General features: G+C 43.3%; 1 protein-coding gene across 42 annotated transcripts in view; it reads right to left on the bottom strand.

Annotated features, from left to right (window-relative positions):
* Positions 1-4,383: 4,383 nt before the first annotated feature.
* The window catches only part of CNOT10 (CCR4-NOT transcription complex subunit 10), a 56,908-nt gene continuing 35,672 nt past the window's right edge, over positions 4,384-25,619 (bottom strand). For 17 of the 42 annotated variants that reach the window (XM_081527084.1, XM_081527082.1, XM_081527081.1 and 14 more), the window contains 6 exons: positions 12,360-12,473; positions 8,568-8,698; positions 7,612-7,647; positions 7,288-7,415; positions 5,741-5,816; positions 4,384-4,843 (listed from right to left, as the gene is read on the bottom strand). In XM_081527084.1, the coding sequence (XP_081383210.1) occupies positions 4,692-4,843; positions 5,741-5,816; positions 7,288-7,415; positions 7,612-7,647; positions 8,568-8,698; positions 12,360-12,473 (637 nt within the window). In that variant the 3' untranslated portion in view covers positions 4,384-4,691. Of the gene's footprint in view, positions 4,892-5,718; positions 5,817-7,287; positions 7,416-7,611; positions 7,648-8,535; positions 8,699-12,359; positions 12,474-23,141; positions 23,175-25,619 lie in introns of all 42 variants that reach the window. The other 25 variants (XM_081527073.1, XM_081527074.1, XM_081527075.1 and 22 more) reach the window with 6 other exon arrangements.

Here is a 25,619-nt window from a genome sequence, read left to right as displayed (position 1 = left end):
AGGTTATCGCCCTGGGAGTCAGGGTCCAGGAGGCCGTGTGAAAGGGCCAGAGCATGCACACACTGAAACAGGGACCAAGGCCTAGGGATGGGAAATGGTGACCACGTTGGGGGACAGCGGATTCCAGTCTGGATGTAACACACGGGGTGTAAGAGAAGCTCAGTGGGGAGAGGGGAGTGGTTAGCGTGCAGAGACACCTCTCTGGTGGGAGTCAGGGCTGTGCTGCAGGGGCAGGTGAGGTGAGGAGCAAAGGGTGGGGAAGGGACCTCCTGTCAAAGGATGAGGGCCTGGGGGAGGCAGCTTAAGAACAGGATGAGAACATAGGATGATGCCAGTATATACTGAACACCCCTCGCGGCCCAGACACTGGACACAGCCACAGTGCAGGAGGCAGTCCTTTTCCTCGAAGGGTCCCCTTGCTCTCTCCCACCCAACACCCCAGTTTCAGTGGCTCAGCAGTCTCTGCTTTGATTATCCTTCATTATTACCCAGTAAAAAATTAAGAATTTCCTTTTGAACATCCGCAGCTCATATCCAGCAACAACAATGTCCAGGGCTTTAAACCTCATTCCAAGTCTGTGAGAGAGGTGCTGGTATTGTCCTCACTTCACAGATGAAAAAAGAAACTGAGGCACAAAGAGGCAAAATACTGTGCTGCAGACCAAGTCTGTTCCGGTGAGAGCGGTGACATTTGAAGCCAGTCCAGCCGTCTGGCTCCAGGGTTCACAATGGCACTGCTCACCTTTCTCCGGGTGGCTTCCAAGAGTGGGGCTGGATGGGCGCCTGAGAGGTGAGGCCAAGAGGAAGACAGCATCGAGGATGACTGGGCTGAGCAGGTATTTTAGGCATCAGGAAGGTAAATGAACTCACCCGTAGTGAATGTCTTTGCATTCGGCATCTCATTTTAAATTTTCACAGGAGGCCCTGAGGAAAGGTCGCTTCACTGTGCAGAGGGTCAAAAACCTCAACAGACATCAAGGCACTTGGGTTGAGTAAGGGGCAGAGCTCCCAGCAGACTGGCCCATGAGGGGTTCTGCATGGTGGGAACACCAAGAGTGCTGTTCTGAGAAGAGGGTAGGGGTACGAGTGGGACAGGAGAGACCCTTGAAGGCACTGGCTCTGCTGGGGGCCGCCCTGTGCAGTCTGTGAAGGGACCCGTGCCGTGGATTCTGGCCCTCTGTGTTGCTGAACAGGCGGTGGGGCTTGAACAAAAGCTAAGGGGGCCCGTCTCAGAATTCACAACCCCCTCACCTCTGACACCACCCTCTGACAGCCCCCACGCCTGTTAAACTGCAGAACATCATATACCATAGAAGAAAGGTACGATCGCGACACAAAGGGTGCGGGGTGGGGGGTGGAGAAATTGGGACAGTGAGGAAAAACTTCCAGGACATGGCATCTAAAACCTCTCAGCACAGTTAGGATTACCTCCATTATCAGGAAGTGAAAGTTGCTCAGTCGTGTCTGACTCTGCAACCCCATGGACTATATGGAATTCTCCAGGCCAGAATATGGAGCTTCTTTACCAGCTGAGCCACCAGGGAAGCCGAAGAATACTGGAGCGGGTAGCCTATCCCTTCTCCAGGGGATCTTCCTGACCCAGGAATCGAACCGGGGTCTCCCGCATTGCAGGATTCTTTTTTTTTCTATTGAAGTATAATTGCTTTGCAGAATTTTGTTGTTTTCTGCAGGCGGATTCTTTACCAGCTGAGCTACCAGGGAAGCCCCTCCATTAGCAGAGATGGTGGTTAACAGACTGTGGTGGAAAAAAATGAATGGGAGAAGCCTTCCTGGCTGAGGGGCTCAGAAAGACAAGTCACAGAGGTGTAGAGCCTACATTTACTGCGCCCAGATCTGCTGAGGGCGGCTGTGGAGGAGAGAGCTGGACTGCTGGGGTCAGAATTTGACAACAATGCATCAGATCTAGAGTGCTGCAGCTGGGAAAACCCTTCACCAGGCTTCTCATAAGATGTGCAGGGTTGTACCAGCACCTGCCGCTAAGGATGGATACATGATTTGAACTACAGAGGAGATGGAGGCCGAGGTCTGCTGAGGGTTTCGGGGGAAACTTTGTTCCTGATGGTTTCCGATCACGATAGGGTGCCTTTACCCGCTGCTTCTTTTCAAATGTTGTTTTTGGCTGCGCTGGGTCTTCGCTGCTTCGAGTGGGCTCTCTCTAGTTGCGGTGAGTGGGGGCTACTTTTCACTGTGGAGCTCAGAGCTCTTGTGGTGGTGGCTTCTCTTGCTGCGGAGCATGGGCTTAGTTGCCCTGCGGCACATGGAATCTTCCTGGACCAGGGATCCAACCTGTGTTCCCTGCATTGGCAAGAGGATTCTTTACCACTGACCACCAGGGAAGTCTTGCCTTCATCTTCGTCAGTGCAGATATAGGGCTGGAACGTCCTGTGACCAGGGGGATAAAAGTCCAGAAGCTAAGGAGGATGGTGTGGGAAAACAGAGCCGAGTCCCTGATAGCATCACTGAGCACTAAAGCCAAGCTCACCCGCTGCCTATGGTTCCCCTTCTCAAGTGGGAAAGAAACGATCTTCGTTTAAGTCACGGATCCACTTTGTGCTACTCACAGCCAAGGGTATTATTTAACAGCAACGTGGGGCCTCATCTGCCTCTTAGCTATTCCTGCTTTCCCTCTAACTAATCAGCAAGTGGGGAAAGTTTCAATTTCTTGAGATGTCTCCAAAGATGTATTGCCTTCGAGTTCACTTATAGGCCTTCTACCACCCACATGCTATCCCAGACCTGGTGGGTTCGCAATTTATGAAGCACGTGGGCTTTGTCTGGAAAATTCCCTGGCTAAGCTCTAATCCTTTGGCCACCTGATGCAAAAAGCGGACTCACTGCAAAAGACGATGATGCTGGGAAAGATAGAGGGCAGGAGGAGAAGGGGGCGACAGAGGATGAGATAGCTGGATGGCATCAGTGACTCAATGGACATGAGTTTGAGCAAACTTGGAGAGAGAGTGAAGGACAGGGAAGCCTGGTGTGCTGCAGTCCACGGGGTCACAAAGAGTTGGAAACGACTGAGCGACTGAATAGCAACAAGCAAAGCTGCTACCATCCTGCAGCATACATGTGGGTCCCACAGAACCGCTGCTGATCTGGGGCTTGGGGAGGCAGCTCCTGCAGACTTGGACCAACACCAGTGCAGCCTATGACTCCCATCTCATTTGGAAAAGGCTTCGAGAGGCCCAAGGGAGCTAGGCCACCTCTGTTTGCTGTATCCTCCAGGAAGGAATCTACTCTGTATATAAAACAACTTGTTTAACCCCTAAGTCGTATCCGACTCTTTTGCGACCCTATGGACTGTAGCCCTGCCAGGCTCCTCTGTCCATGGGATTCTCCAGGCAAGAATACTGGAGTGGGTTGCCATTTTCTTCTCCAGGGAATCTTCCTGACCCACAGATCGAACCTGCGTCTCCTGCACGGGCAGGCGGATTCTTTGCTGCAGAGCCACCAGGGAGAACAACTCCCACATGGCAAGAGCGGCCAAGGCCCTGTGCACACCCATGCCATGTTCAAATGGAAGAAAGACCACTCCCCCTTCTCTGAGCCCCTTGTGGGTAATGTCTGGTCCTATCACACTCAGTTCATGTAGATCCCTAACTAAAATGTTTGATTTCAACAAAATAATTCCGATGCAGTTTCTGATAAACCATGTGCGTATCTGAATGGTCCCCTCTCCATTTGTGAAAACTGAGGAACCATGCAGATTCAGCTAGTGTGAACCTGGTCTTCAAAGTCGGGAACTAGAGAGATGCCGGCAGCAGGGAAGATCCTGAAAGGCCAGCTTTCATGCATCCTCCAAACCTGATACTGACTGAGGGGTCACCCAGGGTTTCCAAAGTCAGTCTGCAGTGTGTTTTGTTTTTCCTACTTTTAAGTTTAATGTATTGACCCTATCGACAAATTTTGGCCAGGTCAATCCCGCAACACATACCTGTCACTTATGAGAAAGAAGCTTTTAAGTTCTCGTTTGCATCTGCAAAGGGATTAGCGATGAGCCTTGAACTCCCTGCTAACAGACTCCCTAACTGGTGCTTCTGCCAAGAGGGTGAACATGACCAGTGCCCTGTACGCTGTTTGTCTTCATCTGTAGTTTTTAAGCCATAATTGATTCCTATCAGTCATCGCTTCTTAACCCAACCTGACTAGCCCTATGGGTCTTACTATGCATTTTCTGGCCCCTTTAGCCACATCTAGGCTTATGACACGTCAGCCTCCCCCGCCTTCTGCCCTGCACAACTTCTGGACTGGCTACTCATCTGCTCACAAGGTGTTCTCCATTTTTAAAACTTTAACATGAAATCTCGAATGCCAACATACTGTGACCACTGCAAAAAAGACAAAATGTATTTAACAAGACTGTTCTGATAAGACTGTGTTTTAATTGCCTTTGACAGATATATCACATAATGGCTTAAAATGAATAATCTAGCAAAGATTATATGGAAAACACATGAAAATGAGTTTGTGAATCCTTAACTGTATGTAAGCTTCCAGCCAAAAATATTAAAAAAAAAAAAAAAAATCAGGGGTTAAAGTCGTTTCAAAATTGTGTCTTCAAAACTAGCACCCTTCAGCATCTGTCTTTTATTCATTTGGCTGTGATACAACTAAAAAGGCTTGTAAATATTCCCCTGGGTCTCAGGTAACAGTTTTCCACGAGCAAACTATCACTTTCTCTGCACAGTGAACGCTGGCATTTGGATGGGCTGGATCGGGTGGACGGGCTGGAACACTGGCTTCTTTCTCATTTCAGAGAGTGTTTTCACTGCAGGGAGCAGCTGATTCCTTTTGATGATCTGTAAGGCCAGCTGGGTATTACCTATAAAAACACTTCTCATTACAAAAAAGCATGTAACAATAGCACCACCTAACAAAGCAAGCCCATCAAGTCTCAAAAGGGAGGAAAAGATGACGGAGAAGCCAGTGGTCTGCAGCCGCTGCTGTATGCTGGGATCACGTGACGCCCCCTGCACCACCCTGGGGAATTCTGATTTAAGGAACCTAGCGTGTGAGCGAGGGGACAGAACGGTAAAAAGCTCTGCATCGATTTTAAGGTAGAGCCCAGCTTGAGAACTTAGAAGGGCCCCGGATGGCGCACTAACCCTGCCACGCCTTTCAGGAGGACGAGGCCTGCAGGGTGCCTTCTTCAGCAATAAAAAGAGGGGAGGCTTGTAAGGATTTCCACAATCAGCAAGAGTATGATGAACAATTCCTAATGCTTCTGTCTCCCCTCATCTCTCCCCCTCAGCTCTCCTTTTCTCTTCACATCATCTCTCATGTAGGGCCCACAGCCTTTCTTCTAGGTCATATATGCCCCCAGAGGCATGACCTGGATTTAGGCTTGAATAAAAAATCCTCAGCAGGAACTGGCTTACGGCAAAGCTTATTAACCACATCTGTGTTTAAAACACTAAGGTGTACAACCCAAAGCCACTGCATTCTGTCTCAGGTTCTCAATTAAGAGTCATTTGGATGCCTAAGAGAAAGGTTAATTAGTAGAGATTAATTATAATTGTCAGAAGTCATGCTATTCTGCATTTTCACAGATAAAAGGATATACACTTAACCTGCAAGAAGCAGGAATTTGCAAGATATCAGAAACTCCCTTGTTTAGAAGAATGTGAGGGGTAATATCTCTTCCATTTCTAAGAGAAAAAGCAGACACCAAAAATCTCTGGCTCTTTGCAGGGCTACAGTCAAGAGAAGAGCCACTCACCATTCTGCAGCTCAAGGTAGACGGCCAGCAGGATGGCTTCAGGGGGCACCTCTTTGGGATGGATCATTGAGGCAGCCTTCACTCAAAACAAAAGAGAGACCCATGAGAAACGGGTAGCTTAAGATACAAACTCTGAGTAATGCCAAAAAAAAGAAAAAGAATGTCAACCTACCAATGTCAAGTCAGCAAACTTACTCAAGCTCACTGGGACACTACAGTTCTGCTCAGATGGCCCTCAGCTGTCTTTGTCTTCATCCTTCCCAATTAAACTAGACATGTAATTTTTAGTACATATTTATCTTCCCTTGTCTAACCCATAATGAGTTCCTAACAGGAGAAAGCCCTCCTTCTCTCTTGGTCTCCTTCTGCTTGGGATTCTTCTAGCTCTTGCCTATGCTTGCTTTTTGTTTTGGCCATGCCCTGCACCTTGTAGGATCTTAGTTCCCCAACCAGGGACTGAACCCATTCCCCCTACTGTGGAAGTGTGGACCTAACCACTGGACCGCCAGGAAGGTACTGAATTAACACACATCTGAGGATGAACCCTTTCCAGTTCTGTGGAACCCCTCTGGGGCTGCCAATGGCAGTACCTGTTCCCCTACTACAGGTTGGGTCCCTGGCTGTGACTGGTCCAAGGACGGGCAGGGGACCTAAAGAGCCCCGAGCAAAAGTCCCCCCGAGACCTGCTGATGAGGCCCCCTCTTGGTGGTAGAAGTCAGAGGTCTACTTCAGTTACACCGCACCAGGAACTTTCATTGTGTGCAGAATTTCTTGGGGACTGACTTTGTGAACCCTTCTTTCTAAAAAGGTGTATTTGTAATTTAACTTTTTGAGTGGACAGAGATTCACGCAATTCAAAACTAAAAAGCAAACAGATATCCAGGGAACAGTCTCCCATTTCAGTGCTCCAGCCACACAGCACCTATCTTGTCACCCCCTGTAGCCAATGTTAGCAGTTTCTGGTGTCTTCATCCAGAGCTCCTGTATGCATATACCGGATTACATAAAACTGTTGTGCATTTATTTGTTCTTTTCACTTCATATGTCTCGGATAGGTTATCATTTTAGTATGCAAGGTTTACAGATGCCCTGGGTTCAACTATATGGAACACCATTATTGATCTGAGTACTGATATAGATGTGGTTAACAATCTTTTGAAATATTGATGATCAAAATCTTCAGGAAAACGCTCCACTACGTGCCTAGGTTCATTTGCAACAACAGTCAGTCGTGTACCTTGCAAGAATATGTCCGGGGACTTCCTTGGTGGTCCAGTGGCTAAGACTCCATGCTCCCAGTGCAAGGGGCCTGGGTTCAATCCCTGTTCAGGGAACTAGATCCCGCATGCTGCAACTAAAGATCCTGTATCTGCAACTAAGACCCGGCACAGCCAAGTAAATACTTTTTAAAAAGAGTATGTCTGGAGGAGTCATATTCCAATGTTCAAACTGAGCAGAAGTCAGAATGCAAAGAGAATAACAGAGCTTCGCAATCCCAAGTCCCCTGCCAGCCGCTCCGCAAGGCGCCCGGCGCCGCCCAGCCTCACCTGGTGGAGACACTTCCGGGCTTTGTCGTACTCACTCCTCAGGCAGTAGGCACTGCCCAGGTTGAACAGCATCACGGTCCGGGCCGAGCTGACGGAACTGGGGTAGCACTGAGGGGCCCGTTTCCCAGCTGGGGAGAAAAGCAGACCCGCGTGAAGAGGCCGGGCCGGGGGCACGGAAGCAACCCCTCCACCGCCCGAGAAGCTGCCCAGAATTGCAGCCCGGCTATCCTGCTCAGGCGGGCAGAGGAAGGACACGAGGGCTCGAGGGCGAGTCTTTGGGAAGCAGTCTGGGCTACTCAAGTGTTTACAAAATGTCTTACTTACAGGATTCCATTGCTTCATTTTCACCTTTGTCTGATCCTACAAAGACATGAAAATAAATCTGAGGGGGCCAGGCAAAAAGAGTATCTTTTCCAAAAACTTCATTTTCTTTATGAAATGGAAATAATATTAAGGCAATCTGTCACAGTATTTCCTTTGTACGTAGTGGAGGTTCTAATAACACTGGTGGCTCAGATGGTCAAGAATCTGCCTGCAATGTGGGAGACCTGGGTTCCATCCCTGGATTAGGAAGATGACCTGGAGGAGGACATGGCAACCCACTCCAGTATTCTTCCCTGGAGAATCACCATGGTCAGAGGTGCCTGGAGGGCTACAGTCCATGGGGTCGCAAAGAGTCAGACACGACAGAGCAACTAAGCACACAGGTTCTAATAAAAGACACGAGAATGCCACCTCCCACCCACCACCACCCCAAGTCTGGGAAGTAACCTCGAATAAAGGGAATTCTAGTCTTACTCCCTCACAAATTTAGCCATGATTTAAAACTGACTTTTGAATGTGTTTTTACTCTCCCTGGGATTGTGGAATCCCTCCACAGAGAAAAACACAGTATAAGAATCAAAACAAATTGTTCTGGACTTCCTCAGTGGTCCAGTGGTTAAGACTCCACGCTCCCAAAGGAGGGGGCCCAGATTCAATCCCCAGTCGGGGAACTACATGCTGCAACTGAGTTTGTATGCTACAACTAAGGCTCCAAACAACCAAATAAATAAATATATTAAAAAAAAACCACTAAAAACGAATCGCTGTAACACCATCAGCGTTTCAAATGTTGGAATTTAGCAATTAGTACATAGTAAGTATGGCCAAACTCCAGACTGCCGACCTAAAACTCCCTTCCCTTCACAACCATGTCCTTAAATTTCTACACATCCTGAGTTACAATGGAAAGGTAGTGGAAATGGCGAAGAGTTCTGATCAAACATGTCTCCCTTAACCTTGGTCCTGCTCGTTTGAAGAGATCCCCAAGGAGACATCAGTGACATTCTCTGGGTTCAAGTGAGTAATAGCATCGGAGATTCTATCCAGAGAGATGAGGGCTTCTGCAGCATATAAATGACCCAGGAATCTGAAACGAAAAAAAAAACAGGTTCCAAATTGAAACATAGGTCATCACAAAAATACCCGATGTATTAATAAAATCTGGTGTATATGTAAAAATTTCACATGTTAAGAATCACCTAAATTTTTCTCTTTAAAAATATCTTAAAATATACAGTACTTTTTGTTAGCTAAGCAGGAACAAATGACACGTCTGAAGAGAGCAGTTTAAAGTGGGCAGTAAATCAACTGTATTTCAATAAAAATTTAAAATATAGTCAACAAATGTATGCTGCTCTATTTATACAGAAAATACCATAAGGGAGTGACGAAGTTCTAAAGTAAGTGGCAGATCCTAGGATGTGTGCCCTGGGAGTGGAGGATCCGAGTCAGGGTTCCCAGGCCTGTGCTGCTGAATCAGTCAGAAGGCACCAGGGCACCTGACTAGATTTGGGTCGGATCAGCTCTATTTCATTGTTGTTTCCTTTCAATTTCTTTATAGCTTCTGGCTGCACCGGGTCTGTCTTCACTGCTCCATGTTGGCTCTCTCTAGTCGAGGGGAGAGGGGGCTGCTCCCTAGCTGCAGGGCATGAACTTCTCACTGTGGTGGCTTTTCTTGTGCAGAGCACAGGCTTTAGGTGCATGCAGGGTTCAGTGGCTGTAGGACATGGGCTTCAGGCTTAGTTGCCCCGCAGCATGTGGGATCTTTACCGACCGGGGATAGAACCTGTGTCCCCTGCATTGGCAGGCGGATTCTTAACCACCAGACCCTGAGGGAAGGCCCTGGATCAACTTCACTTCTATTGCAAAAGTGTCCTCCCCTTCACATCCCTTCTTCTGGGTCCAGCTGCTGTCAGGCAGCTGTGTTTCCTCCAGGTTTACAATAGACTGGTTCTTCCAGTGTCTTGCTTTGAGCCATTTTCCCCAAGATCATCTGATTGATTTTTCAAAATTAACATAGGCTTAGACATAATACACCTCTGCTCAAAATCCTAATGACTCCTTTCTACTTGAGAACAAAACTAAACTTTTGTAGATTTAAAGCTCTCCACAGTTGGGTTCCACTTTCCTGTATTCAGTCAACATCTCACTCCCCCAAAGGTTCCTCTGTTCCCATCACTGTCCTGGGCGGACACCCCACTGCGCTTCCTGCAGCCTTGCCTCCTGGGCTGCAAAGCCTGGCCAAAACCTACCTCCTTTGAAAGGCCAGTTCAGTTCCCAACTCCTTTAGCCAGCCTGTCTCAACTGAGTCTGTCTACATGGACCCTGAGTCCTCAAACCTTAGACTAGTTCCAATTTGACCATTTTCTGGGATTTATGCACACTCAAGAGCATTTCTCTTTCTTTTCTTTTTTGGCTCTGCTGCATGGCCTGTGGGATTCCATTCCCTGACTGGGGATCAAACCCAGGCCCTCAGCAGTGAGAGCACCGAGTCCTCAGCACCGGGCCACCAGGGAATTCCCAAGCGCCATCTCTCTCTCTCTCTTTTTCTTAAGAGCTATCTCTTTATTAAGCAATTTCTTTCTTCTAACTAGCAGGAGCTGTAATGCCCCCACTTCTTTAAATTAATTTTCTGTGGAGTATAGTTGACTTCCAATGTTGTGTTAGTTTCTGCTGTACAGCAAAGTACATCAGTTATACATATACATATTTCCGCTATTTGTTAGATTCTATTCTCATGTAGGTCAGCAGAGAGCACTGAGTTCCCTGCGCTACAAATCAGGTTCTTATTAATCTATCTTAAATGTAATGCTCTTCCATTTTGCTTCCCCACCAGATACCCTAACAGAAATGACAACTTAAAAAAATCAGTAACTTTAAATATATGTTGAAATAAGATATTTAAAAAACTGCATTAAGCCAGAATCCATAAGCCAATAGTCGTTACAAAACACAGACACATTAGACTTTCCTGCTGGTCCAGTGGTTAGGACACCGTGCTTCCAAGCAGGAAGTGCAGATTCGATTCCCGATCAGGGAACTCAAAACCCGCATGCCCTGGCAAGGCCAAAAAATAAAAAGACAAAAATACCCTCCTCCCACCCATAAACATACAAATTCAGAGAACCACTTCAAATTCTGTGAATTTACTTTAAAAAAAAAAAAAAAAAAAGCCTTCATGACACTCAGAGCCCAGACCTTCGGACGAGGTACACGAAGGTAAAGCCGCTGTGGTACCTGGGCTGTCTAAGGCAGAAAGGCTTATCCTCACTGCAGAGACGGGGGTTCTGGCCAGTGATTAGAGACCAAGCATGAGGGTAGAATGGTTAAAGAGAATTACAGACGAAATGATCAGACATGGCTCCGTCAACCCCTCAAGAAATCCTAAAACCTAAGAATGTGGTTGCTTTGATGTTCAGAGGGGAGAAATTGATAAAGGAGGTTGAAAACCCCCCCACAGATGGCAAGTAAAGAATCTAATTAGGATTATTTGACAACGGTGATGACCATGTCAGTCAGAGAATTAAAAAAAAAAGCAGCGAGGATTTGTGTTTCATTTTTGTTAAAAAGAAACACACACACAAAACTCTGCTCTACCGATGGCCATGCACGGCACAGGCCGTGGTCTGAGCAGCGGGTGTCTGGCAGGCACAGGCTAAGGTTCCTGGCTGGTACTTCTCAGCGCTGGGCCACAGGAAGGTGCCTTAGAGGGCAACCTGACTGCCTTGATCTCAAGCCCAGGACCCTCTAGGCCTGGAGAACAGATAAGATTTTCTCACAGGAGAGCAGGAACTCTCAAACTTGAATTGTGACAAAGTCTCTCTGTTCCTGGATGCTCTTTTTTTTTGGGGGGGGGGCGGGGGGCCTCGCCGTGCAGCCTGTGGAGTCTTAGTTCCCCGACCAGGGATCGAATCCATGCCCCGCTGTCGTGGAAGCACGGGGTGTTAACCAATGGACCGCCAGGGAAGTCTCAATCAATGTTAACTTCAGATGCTTGTATAACGTAATACTTTTATAAAAGGCAAAAATAAACATTTACAGAGCTGTTCCTCAGGGTATGACCTCACAGTTCTAAGTGTTGCATGTTATAAACAAAGGCCACTGAAAAGGGAAAAGAACGTATTTTGGAAACTGTAACTATGTACAGAAAGGAAGAATGTAAAAACAACCGTCCTGATGTTTGTACCCATGGTCTTGGATAAAATTTCCAGCATCAGCATCATACAAAGATTCAAAGAATGCTGCGTGCTACTCCATTTTCATAAAAGAAAAGATGATGTGCTTTAGAAAATTTTTGAGTGACAATGACATTAATATTGAAGAGGCATCTGAAGAGTTTAAATAAGACTCATGTTCTCTGGAAATGGTGTAGTCGTTTGGGAAAATATTTTAAATTCAAAGCAGATTTATCCGTTGACCAAACTCCTTTTCATGTGGGTCTTTTCACTGAGGACTCAGCTTGTTTTGGGAGTTAGTATGTGATAATGTGCCCCCTCAGACCCAGAATAGAGTCCAGAGTTTCCGCTTCCTCATGCGCAGCACGGCAAATGCCGTTTCCAATAACCCTCACAGTGCAGCAAACGAAAAAAAGCTTCACTACCAAACCCAAACAATTAGCAAACTAAGAAACTTTTTTGCTTTCCCTAAGATGATTTACATTCCACTGGGGAAGTCAGAGAGGCAATATGCACCACAGACTCACGGACACCCTCCAAACAAAACAAACACACAGGGTGAGTCACACTTACTTCAGAGATCCTGACAGCTTGGGCTGCTGAAGAAGTTTATCTGCGTGATTCAGAGCCATAAGGTTATCACCCAAAGCCAGAGCCACGTAGGCACTGCAGGCGAGTATGGAGCATCTGGAACACGAAAGACGAGGGCTGAGGAGACCTGAGTCACGGGGCGGCGGGGATGATGTTTGTTACTCGGGAAAGGACGGCCTGGATTGCCAGCTGTGGCAATCCGGGCACCAGGCAAGGAGCGGGGAAGCCACAGTGCTGACGGTAAGAATTAGAACGATGGGCAAACCACCACCTGAGGCTCAGGTTAGATCTTTACCTAAATCATCCTTAGCTTCCATCCCATCTCCCACGAAATAACCCACTGGAGTTAACAATATATACTTAGCCTGTAAAAAAATGTCGTTAATTGCCTAGTGGGAACTTACTCCCACAGAACATTTCTTTTAATATCCTAGAAATAAAGCTATTGAAGCACATTTGCGACTCTGCGAAGAAACACAATTAACTTACCGAAAAATCCATTTTTTTCGGGTGTAAAAAAAATCCATTTTTTACAGTAAGCTGAGCTTACTGTAAAACATTCTTCTCTGAAACTATTACGAAGTCTATAGCTTTTGCTAAGCCACAGTATCAACAGTAACTAAAAGAATTTCATTCACATAGGTAGTATTATCCTAAATGAATATTCAAGACAAAAAAAAAAAACCAGGATGAATAAATGTGAAGATAAAAAACATAAGTCACACTGATTTTGCTAGGTTGGGCTGGAAACGTAAACCTCTGTTTGGTTTCCTACTTAATGGGCAGCTCATTTAAAACAAGTCTAGCTAAAGACTCAACACTGATAGATCATTTGAATGTTAAACAACCGCCCCACACAGCGATCTCAAAATAAACCCTGCCAGATGGAAATGAGAGCTGAATGGCCGACCACAAATGACCTGGCATTAGATACAGCGTTTTGAGTTATGTTTACAAATTACAATACATATGTATACCATCAAGTGCACTCCGGTTGTAATTTCAGTCTGGGAAGAATGTGAGCATCCTAGCAACACAGTTTTCTAATCCTCTGAAATTCTCTGACCAGAAATGCCCCTCTGGTAAAAGCACAGGCGGGCAAATTCAGAAGCAGTCTGTTTCCTCCTCACGGCCTCACTCCCGGCTGCTGGAACCTTAGAAAACTGCCCACTAACGGAAAAGTAGCCCCTCAACCCCTAGCAACGCGCAAGAGTAGACTGGCACAAGGAAACTGAGACCTACGCCCTGAGGCGGTGATGAGGGCCAGAGGCTGCCTAGTGTGGGTCCTTGTTTTATGAGAGTAGAAAGTGAGATCCAAAGTGACTAAACAAACTCTCTAGCTTGGAGTATAGGACTAGGGTCAGGACCAACAGTCAACACCTGGACCCCCCATTCATGGTTCTTCCCACACTGTCACACTGCTTCTTTGCCAGTTCATAAGACTGCCCTAAAACTAAAGTATAAAGGATGCATTACATTGTGATTTTTCTAGTGCATACATAACTATGCACACACATGCAATCTATTTTTTTTTATCATCTGTTATTGTTCTTTTTACTTTTTGGCTGCGTCGTGTGGCACAAGGGATCTTAGTTCCCCGACCAGGGATAGAACCTGCGGTCCCTGCATTGGGAGCGTGGAGCCTTAACAACTGGACCGCCAGGGAAGTCCCATAATCTGCCTTTTTAAATAGGAAGAAACCAGAATTTAATTGAAATGTTATAAGTTTACATTTTGTTACTGAGCACATAATGTAAAATCTGAACCCTGTTCATAGAAGAGAGTCTCTTAAGAGCAGCAAGTAGTGTCACTACCAAAAGGATTTTCCTGACAAGCCTACAGTCATCCTCACCTCCTCAACAGCTGTCTTCCCTAACAAGGCTGTCCCGCGGCAACGACCCCCAGGGGGAGTCCTCTGTGATGGAAGACTCCAGGGCCCAAAGGAGGGAGGCACTCGCTAGTTATCTCCTATTTTCAGGAGTCACTTCAGTGGTCAGCTCTGTGTGGTGAGATTAGGGTGACTTAATTTCCTCTTTTGACTTATAGTTTTATTTTTGAATGGCAATAAACATTCATTCATCACTCAGATATGCACTGCTTATGAAGAAAAAGAATGACTGTTAAAGGTTAGGGTTAGGTCTTGGGCTTCCCTGGTGGTCTAGTGGTTAAAAATCTTCCTTGCAATGCAGGAGACACTGGTTCGATCCCTGGCCTGGGAAGATCCCACATGGCAAGGGGCAACTAAACCCATGTGCCACAACTACTGAAGCCTGCGTACCCTGGAGCCTGTGCTCTGCAACAAGAGAAGTACTCCCAGCACAACAAGAGCATAGTCTCTGCTCGCCGCAGCTAGAGAAAGCTCGTGCACAACAACGAAGACCCAGTGCAGTCAAGAATAAACAAATAAAATAAAGGCCTAGGTCTCTAGAGGCCCTCGGCCATCATCAACTCACGGCCTACTTGAATGACAGTCACACAACTGAAATATCCGTTTCCATTTGTGACTCTTGCCAAAGGCCAGGGCAAAACATAAGCTTCTTAAAAGCAGAAGCTTGCATCTTCTGTTTCCTACACAAAGGCTGGAGCAATTTCTCAGTGTCTGTGTAGGTGTTTAATAGGCCATCACTCTAAGATTCACAGCTTTCAACACTGTAGATCTACTTCTCCAGGCACCCAGACACCTACCTGCCCAGGTGGCAGGCCACCTTGCTGCTAAAGCCGACTCCTCTCCAGCTCCCAGACACAGGCTCCAGGGCCAGAGTCTAGGACAGGCCTCGCCTCAGGCAGGCTTGCTGGGAAAAGCCTGCCCTGGCCTCTCCTGACAGTAGGGGGGCTATTACTGCTCCAGCCCACTGTCAAGCCCACTTTGGGTCCAGAAATCAGTCATGTAAGATTTGCAGCAGGATTCTGTTTCCCAAACTAATTATGTACGAGGTAAAAACTGGTTTTCCTCAGTTTTTACCTTTTTCCCCATGAGACACCATGTCAAATTAGAACAGGGTGAAAGAGTCTACGATTAAAAGCAAGCTCCCTATTAAAAAATACTTGAATACGTGCATGCAAAACTCTCTGCTCAAGAGTCATCAAAGTATGTTTCCTCGGATGAAACTAAAACTAACATTCATACTCCTCTTCTCGGAGTGCCTTCCCATCCACCCTGAGGCATCTCTTACCACCTTCTCGCTCACCCTCCACTTCCTCTTGGGGAACAACACTCCACGCTGCACAATTCCTGCAAACTGGTCACACCAGACGCATGCTTGGCTCTGGAGAAATCACCCCACTTCTGATAGCTGCCACTGAAAATACTGACCCCCCTCCCCAACCTGCCCCACCACTTCCTCGAGTCACTGTCCAATCTGCTTGACCAACCACTCAGTGGATCTGACAGGTCATCAGACCGGAAGAACTATACCTCAGGGGAAGGGCCGCGCTGGCTTCCCCGCCCTGCTGCGCAGCCCTCCGCTGTGGGGGGTCCCCGACAACCCTGCCCGCTCCTGTACCCGCTGGAGGAGCTGGCTCTAGAGCCACAGAATGCCAATCCTTGGTAAAGAACACAACAAAAAAGAACAAAGGAAGGAGAGAAACGGGGAAAACTTTTTCCTTGAGGGACCAAACTACAGCAACAAGCCATTTAAGACTGAGCATTAAAATGTGTGAAGCCATATATTCTGTGGGTAAAATGAATCTAAACCAAGTGCCTGAAACAGCAAAGTCAGTTCAGTCACTCAGTCGTGTCCGACTCTTTGTACCCCATGGACTGCAGCACGCGAGGCCTCCCTGTCCTTCACCAACTCCCGGAGTCTGCTCAAACTCATGTCCTTTGAGTCGGTGATGCCATCCAACCATCTCATCCTCTGTCATCCCCTTCTCCTCCTGCTTTCAATCTTTCCTAACATCAGGGTCTTTTCCAATGAGTCAGTTCTTCACATCAGGTAGCCAAGTATTGGAGTTTCAGCTTCAGCATCAGTCCTTCCAATGAATATTCAAGATTGATTTCCTTCAGGATGGACTGGCTGGATCTCCTTGCAGTCCAAGGGACTCTCAAGAGTCTTCTCCAACACCATAGTTCAAAAGCATCAATTCTTTGGCACTCAGCTTTCTTTACAGTCCAACTCTCACATCCATGACTACTGGAAAAACCATAGCTTTGACTAGACGGACCTTTGTTGGCAAGCAGCTCAACCCATCTCAAAAGAGGCTACACTGGGGGTAAGTCCAGTCAGTCACCATTTGTCAAAGGTAAATTCACAAAGTGACCTCATGACACACGTTATTTGAAAAATTGGCTCAAAACATCCTATAAAGAATTTCTTCTAACAAACTGAATATGGTACTGGATTTAAAAATTTTTTTAAATGTACATTTCAAACTGTTTCCATTTATCTACAAAAATCTACAAAATGTTAAACCTGTCAACTTCAGCTCTTAAAATTTAAAGCTTCATGTATTCTGTAAACATTTCACTTTCTCGTAACTGTTCTGTTACTAAGAGCCTTACTGATAAACACACCCCCAGATCCAATACCTCAGTTCAAAAAAGCTGAGCAAGTTTTCCTCTTCAACCAAATCTAGCATCTCAAAGAATCCAGTCCTACCCCAAGCAGCAAATAAAATGCAACCGTCACAGACACAGCATCTTATGCATGGACAGGACCGTAAGATCACTCAATCCAACTTGACAGAAGAGGAAAGAAAGGCCCAGATGGGTTAAACGATTTGTCCGATGTCAGCAGGAGCCCTGTGGGGTTTCTCCGGAGTGGGAGACCACTGAAGAATTATCTCAACCCTGGCTTGTGATTAATCTCATCACTGTGCATCTAAATGGGGTCCTGGGACTCAGATGTGAATCGTGCTACGTGAAGACAAGCTGCTGATAAGATGAAGGATGGATCCCACAGACAGGTTTCCTTTTTTGGAAGAGTTTCCTAGATGAACACGTTTCAGTAGGATCAGACCCAGTTAAAAGACTGAATCGAGGCTGAGTCTCTAACAAGAGCAATATGAGAGTCAGGAGATTATTAGCCTCGATCTTGTTTTAGGTATGTCTCTCCAACTACAATAGAAGCACTTGGCTAAGACCAAAAGAAATAGGATTCCTTAAGTACACTAAAACTGCCTGTGATGTTTATGTTATCCACCGTTTGCTTGGCTCATCTTCTTTTATAAACACTGGGCCATGGGAGGTCCCTTTTAACTGAATGGGAAATAATTCACTGGGTGTCACATCAGAAGTCTATAAGAACTAATTAAGGTTCCATAATTTATACTTGTGGAGTAATTGGGCCGTGTTAAATTTGGTCTGAACATCTCCTTTTATCCATTTTGAGCCTCTTACTAAAAAAAAAAAAAAAGAAATATTGAAATTAACTGTGTGTCAGCAAAAAAAAAAAAAAAAGACAAATTGAAATTTCGATTTTATTTTGTATGCTCTGATTTTCTCATACAGACATTTCCCATATTGGCCCCAACATTATTTCTTCCCCTTTTCCAGTTCTGTTATACTCTTGTCCAGGTTCTAGAGAAGCCTTTAATTTATCTTTAGAAATTAAAAGTTCACTAATGTCATAATCTCAGAATGAATAACAAAGATGTCCTGTAGTATGCAACATATAAGACTTTGTACATACCCATGACAGTTATTAAAATACCATGCAACAATGAAATGTTAATGTGACTAACCTTGTGGACTTCCTTCTTTACTATTAATAAGATGTGGTTAGTCGCTCAGTCATGTCCAACTCTTTGCGACCCCATGGACTGTAGCCCGCCAGGCTCCTCTGTCCATGGGGATCCTCCAAGCAAGAATACTGGCGTGGGTTGCCATGCCCTCCTCTAGAGGATCTTCCCAACCCAGGGATCAAACCCAGGTCTCCTGCACTGCAAGTGGATTCTTTACTGTCTGAGCTACCAGGGAAGCCCATTAATAAGATACTTCTATGCAAAAGGATTAATATGTTGAGCCCTTACCTCATATCATATACAAAAATTAACTCAAAATGGATCAAAGACCTAAATGTAAGTGCTGAATAAAATTATTTAACTCTTAGATGAAAACATAGGAGTAAATCTCATGACCTTGGATTTGGCAGAGGATTCTTCGATATGACACGAGAAGTATCATCAATAAAAGAATAAAACATAAATTGAACTTTATCAAAATGAAAAATATTTGAGATTCAAAAACACCTGCAAAAAACCTGAAGAGACAACAGACAGAATTGGAGAAAATACTTACAAGTCATATATCTGATGAGTACCCTGGATCTAGAATATATAAGCAACTCTTACAACTCAATAATAAAAAAGACAACTAATCCCTTTAAAAAATAGGCAAAGGATTTCAATTAACATTTCTCTAAAGAAAAAGATACAAATGTCCAATAAGCACATGAAAAGATGCTCAGCATCATTAGGTTTCAGGGAAATGCAAATCAAAGCCATAGTGAGATACCACTTCATACCCACTACAATGTATCAACATAATAAAAAAGATGAATAACAAATGCTGGTGCAGATGTGAAGAAATTGCAACTCTCATACACTGCTGGTGGGATTGTAAAAGCGGTGCAGCCACTTTACAAAACAGTCTGGTAATTCCTTAAACAATTAAATAGTTACCATGGGACCCAGCAATTCCACTTCTAGGTAGAAAAATAAAAACACGTCTACACAAAGACTTGTACATGAATGTTTAGAGCAGCATTATTCCTAGCAGCCTAAAGATGAAAACAATCCACAATGAATGAATAAACAAAATGTGGTACATCCATACAATGGAATATTATTCAGAAATAAAAACAAATGAAATACTGATACAGGCAACAACTTGAATGAACCTTGAAAACATTACTGTAACTGAAAGAAGCCAGTCATAAAACCCACATATTACATAATCCCATTTACAGAAAAGTGCAAAACAGGTAATCTACAGAGACAGAAAGTGGATGGATTAAGGCTGGGGAGTTGACTGAAGAGAAAGGGGTTACAGCCAAAGGGTGCAGGGTTCTGAAACTGATGGCGGTGATGACTGCAACAATGCTGTGAACAAACTAACAATCACGGGATGGTACACTTTACCCAGGTGAATTGTATGGTATGTGGGTTGTATCTCAATACAGTTGTTTTAAAAATGTTATCAGTTATTTTGTTGTTTAGTTGCTAAGTCCTGTTCGACTCTTTGCAACCCCATGGACTGTAGCCTCCCAGGCTTCCCCATCCATGGGATTCTCCAGGCAAGAATACTGGAGTCGGTTGCCATTTCCTTCTCCAGGGGATTTTCCTGACCCAGAGATTGAACCCTCAACTCCTGCACTGCAGGCAGACTCTTTACTGCTAAGCCAATTTATCAGTGATAGTCAATAAATGTTTGACTTAAAAAAAGTCAATCCTTATAATATATTAGGTGTGTATAGTGTAAAAGGTCAACCCTTATAATATATTAGGTGTGTATAGTGTGTAAGAAAATCATCATCTCTCAAATGCACGTGGCAACATTAATATTTAAATCAAAGCATATGGCCAAAATATCAACCCTGTACATGTTTTTACACTATAAGAGTCATTTGGGAGTTAGGCCTTTTAAAGATGAATTTTTCTAATGAGACACTCAGCTAAATTTTGTGGCATGTGAGAAAACTGGCATAGGAACAGCATCACACACTGGCAAAAACCAGGTATCAAAAAATACAAACACTTCAAATGGATCTAAAACCTCAGAGGCAGAGAGAAATCTAATCAGGGCCATGAGTGTAATTTTATATTTTCTAGTAGACACATTAAAAAAAAAAAAACAACAGGTGGAATTAATTTCAATATTTTAAAATTAACCCAATATATCTAAAATGTCATTTCAACATAATCAATACAAAACACTACTGACATATATTACAGTTTTAGAAGTTTTGAAAGCAGTGTGTATCATACCTCTGAACTGAGTACCTTTCACCAGCCATGTCTCATGGGCCCAGTGATGAGTGATTGTGATTTTAGATACTGAGGCTTTAGGGTCTAAGGAATACGCGTAAAATACAGGAGAGTTTTTTGTTGCCGTTAAAACATCAAGTTTTCCACATGTCACCCCATGAGTGATATGTCAGAGAAACTGACCGTTTATGAATCATTAACGGTTAATTGTATTTCCCCAAAGAATATATTTAGAGTTACATGAATTTTGAAAATTTTCAAAATTTCTTAAAACATTTTACGTTAGGTATGGTTTTTATATCATCTTAAAATACATCATCTTAAATGTACAGTTTGGTAAGTCTGAACATATACATGTAACTGCCAGTCCAATTAAGATACAGAATATTTCTGTCACCCCAGAAAGATTCCTTCCAGTCAATTCCCCAAACACTATTCTGATTTCTATGAACATAAGTTAGTATAGCTTCTGCCTGTCGTACAAATGGTATAAATAGAATCATATGGTATGTACCCTACACTGAGTAAAAGAAGAAACAAAATGTTTTGAGATTTGTAAGTTGACTAATGCATCAATAGCTTATTCCTTTTTACAGCTGAGTAGTATTCCAATACAGAGTGGCCTGTAATTTATTTGTTTTTATTTCTTAAAATTAAAAAAAAAAATTTTAATTTGGCTTCACTCCATCTTACTTGGGGCATGTGGGATCTTTAGTTTCGGCATACAGGACCTAGTTCCCTGACCAGGGAATCACACTCAGGCCCCTTGCATTGGGAGCGTGGAGTCTTAGCCATTGGACCACCACGGAAGTCCCTATATTATGTTAAAAAGAATTTTTGGTCGCACTGAGTGGCATGTGGGATCTTAGTTCCCCGACCCGGGGTCAAACACTTGCCCCTTGCAATGGAAGCCTGGGACTCCAAGCTCTAACCACCGGACCACCAGGGAATTCCTAGCTAGCAATTTAGTTAAGCCAATCTGCCACTGATACATGCCTAGGCTATTTCTACTTTTCGTCTATCAAAAGTAAAGCTGCTTTAAAATTCTTACGTGGACAAATTTTCATTTCTCTCAGACAAGAACTGAGAAATAGAATCACCTTACATTATTTAAATAATGTAAGTCTGAGCACTTATTTAACTCAAGACTGGAGTGAGGCTGAGTATGTGTGTCTCAATCGTATGAAACCAGTGGCTTTGCTTTGGGTGGTTCAGGAAATAAAGGAATATTCTTACAGCATCATTATATATATATATGCTTTCTTGACCCAATGTATCAATATCCCTAAATTCATCTGAGTCTTATGATCAAACTATTAATTTCTGAGACTTTTTCCTGCTTGGGGGACAGATTTCTGTTTTAATTTTGAGAATTTTTTTTTTCTGAAAGCTACCTTGATTTTAATACAGAATCTCACAATTGCTTCAGGTATCCTATGCCTTCTGAAAACATAGCTGTAACTTGGTTAGGATGATTTTTTGGGGGAACCATCTTCACTCATGTACAAACAAAAAAAAAGGAAACTAGTCAAGAAGCTCTGTCTGAATCCATACAGTAAGAAGTGGTCATTAGAACAGTCATGATAATTTACTGCATATTAGTTATGCTGGAAAAAAGGAAATAAGGTTTTGCATTGGTGTCTTGGGTATTAAGGGAACAGAGGGGTCAAATATAATAGTCCATAAAACCTAAACTGTGCACTTCCTCATACACATTTCCAATCACATAAACGAATTCAGGTCAGAAACAGATAAAATCTCTGACAATTCCAGGATCTCAATGGAGAACCAATGTGCTCAGCCTCCTCCTTTCTACAGAAGACAGCCGGCTCCTGCCACAGAACTGCCCTCTAACACACCCAACTACGCCGGGAGCTTTTATGGCTTTGAAAATTACGACACAAATCTTTTACGACTCCTTCCCCCACACCATTTGTCTCCACATTACGGTTACTACTGTCCTGTCCAGCGGTTCTTTTTACAAATCTACCCTAAGGCTCCTTCCATCTTGTTCCATGTCCCTTCTCCCATCTGCTCCGTAAGAAAAAAAGGTTAGTATGTATCAGTAAAACCATCGTACCTCACTTTATGAAGATGGAATTCCCTATGGAGACCCTCTGTCCCTTTCCACAAAAATAGGGAAGTGATTTTTTTTTGCTCTCTGAAAACCACCAATCCTTCTGCTAGAATGTGTGGAAAGCAAACAGTTGTGAAAGGCACAACACTCTCTGAGAGGATGAATGCCACCCTGCACACACCCTTCTCTTTTTCAGCGCCACTTACAGAAGGTAAATTTAAATTACACAACTCTGTAGCTGTTCACCCAGTGTGAAATCAGAAATGTCTTAAATTACATGCACACATAAAGCAATCCTAAGATTAGCACTCAAATAAACTTGTAAAAATTAAATCCAACTTAAATATTGCTGCAAATACCTTCATTATTAAGGATTCCCCTTAACTGTGTACAATGATAGTCACCGCAGCATTATTTATAACAGCAAAGACTGACAACATTATAACTAAATATAAATCAACGTTAAATAAATTGTCATATCCATATAATGCAATTGTATGCACCCATCAGAAAGAATGAAACCGAGCTATGTACTGATACAAACAATCTCTACAGATCCATTGTCAAATGTGAAAAGTAAGGTACAGAGCAGTGTGGAATACTACGGCTGTAGTGTAAAAATCCATATATAGATCCATATATAGATGCTGGGATGGTAATGAGAAATCTCACTGCAAGGACACGGGAAGCTGGTCAGCTGCTGCCCACCGGAAGGAAGGAAGACTGAGGCCAAGATTTACTTTACGCTGCAGAGCCCTTACCTCACTTGGATTCTTTACCACGTACAAAGTGACCTATTAAAGACAGACAAACCCTGAGGTAAATATGAAATGTGGGTAGCTCCATAAACAGAGACATCTGTAGAGAACAGTAGGCATATTGGGGGAAAAAACTGTACATTTTTTGGGGGCAAATTTAAAGCATTTTCCCAAATACAGCCTTGGCTGAAATTTACAATCCACCCCTTTACATCACCTCACTTTATACCAAACCTAGATTAGCTTTACTTAATTTGCTTTGTTTTTTCACATTTCCACTCAGGACAAAAATCCAATACAGTGAGTTTATTTTAGCTATATGGTTGGAATTTGATTTTTTTTAAATTTCATTTTATTTCACTCCATAGCTATATTCTTTTGTATATTTTGTCATTGTTTCACCAGTAATTTGTCATAGTATTTTTTATTTTCTTGCCATCTTCCGACTCATACAAGAAATAAGAATTCAAGAAAATTTAAATAAAACTTTGGAAAAAACATTTAATTACCTTTAAGTTAAAAAAAAAATGCTGCTTTTAAAACTTTAAATGACCAACTCATTTCTAACTAAATTTGAGAGTTTATAGATTTCACTCATATAATCAGATTAATGCTTTCTTCCCGAAAATAAGATACAGTAGGAATTTACACATATATATAACCCAGGAAAGAGAGGTTATATTACTGCAAAGTGGGAATTTTACAGAATAAAGAGATAAAAAGCTGTTGTTTGGACTTCCTTGGTGGTTCAGTGATTAAGAATCTGCCTGCTAAGGCAGGGAACATGGGTTCCATCCCTGGTCTGGGCGACTAAGCATGTCCGCCGCAACTACTGAGCCTGTGCTCCACAAGAGAAGCCCAGACACCACAGCTAGTGTGTAGTCTCTGCTCGCTGCAACCACAGAAGGCCCATGGGCAGCAACGAAGGCCCAGCGCAGCCAAAAAAAAAAAAGCTGTTGCTTTGTTGAACAGGGTGCCTGGAGCCCTAAGCTCGCTGACAGTGATGCCATGCCATCAACACACTGATCTGATGATCCATGAGTAGAAAAGGGCACGTCTGCTGGCCAGTCTTTCCTCCAAAGAGACTCATTAAGATTAATGGAATAACTTCATGTTTTAAAAGTTGGGAGAAACGGATATTCCAGGAACAAAATAAAAATCACCAGTTATCCCATCACTCTGAAGGTTCTGACATAGATCCCTCCAGACTTTTTTCATGCAGACACACATACATATTATTTTATAAAAATGTAACTGTAAACTATTTAGACAAAAATCTTAGCATTTTATAGCTCTGTCCAAAGCTTTATTTGGAAAGGTAAATGAAATTAATCAAATGTACTATGAAAAATTACATGAAACATGGAGAGAGCCTTACATTATTAAGCTTATATAAAATAAATTCTAGATGAAACAAAAATTTAGATTGGTGGTTGTGACAGTGTAACAACAAGTGCTAGAAAAATGTGGCTAAATTATTCTTTAAATTTTGGAGGCAAGAAGGCCTTTCTAAACATTGCACATAATGGGAAAAAAAAGTAAAGAAGATTGATAAATACGATACTTAATAAATGAAACTGTTTTATAACTAAATACCAGAAACAGTGTTATAAGACAAATGATAAAGGCCAATTTCCTTAATAAAACAGTAAATCCTACCAACAGGAAGTTCACAGTAAAAGTAATATAGGTGATCAATAAACTTTGGCATCAGATTGAGCACCTCGGATTGAAAGAAATGTAAAATTTTAAAGTGAAGTCATTCCCCACTTATTAGGGTGATCAAATTATCACAAGAAGAAAGGACATGCAAATCTCACCACCTGGTAACTAGCCTACTAAGTAATACCATTTTCTCCTAAGTGTTTACCATATGCTTCTAAGAGCAGTGCCTTTTCTTTTACCTCTGATTCCCCTGCAGCTAGCACCAGATTAGCACTAACGTTTGTTGGAAAGAATGTGATTAAATGAAATGCTTTCCAAAAATTTACAATACTACCTGCAATATATAAATGTCTCAACTGTACTCCTGTCACTTTTTGCAACTTAGTAGGTGAAAACATAAGCAATGATGACTCTCCATTTTAATTTGCAGTCCTATTATTGAAATCATTCTTAAAGAGATGCTGAACCATTAATCCTATTTCCAAAACATGAAAAGATGATGGTCAAAAATATCTCAAACTGGTTGAAAGATAAATTTACAGATTTAAGAAAGTCAGCTAACACCGAGGGAGGTTAAAAACAAAGACAACCCCACTTAGATTCATCATAGTCTAACTGCTGAATGAAATACAGACAATCCACGTTGACAGAAAAATGGCATCTATAACACAATGGCTGAGATCAGACATTGGAGGCCAGAAGATAATGCAGCGACATCTTGGAAAAGCTGACTGAAAACAAGAATAAGACCTAAAATACTTTTATTCAATGAAAACATCCTCCAAGAATGAAGATGAAATGAAGACAATTTTAGAT

Source organism: Giraffa tippelskirchi, chromosome 9 (assembly GCF_054371585.1).
Source record: "Giraffa tippelskirchi isolate mGirTip1 chromosome 9, T2T-mGirTip1v1.2.pri, whole genome shotgun sequence".
In the NCBI taxonomy this organism is placed as follows: Eukaryota; Metazoa; Chordata; class Mammalia; order Artiodactyla; family Giraffidae; genus Giraffa; species Giraffa tippelskirchi.
Note: the sequence above shows the minus strand (reverse complement) of the source record. Positions and strands in the feature narration are given on the sequence as shown.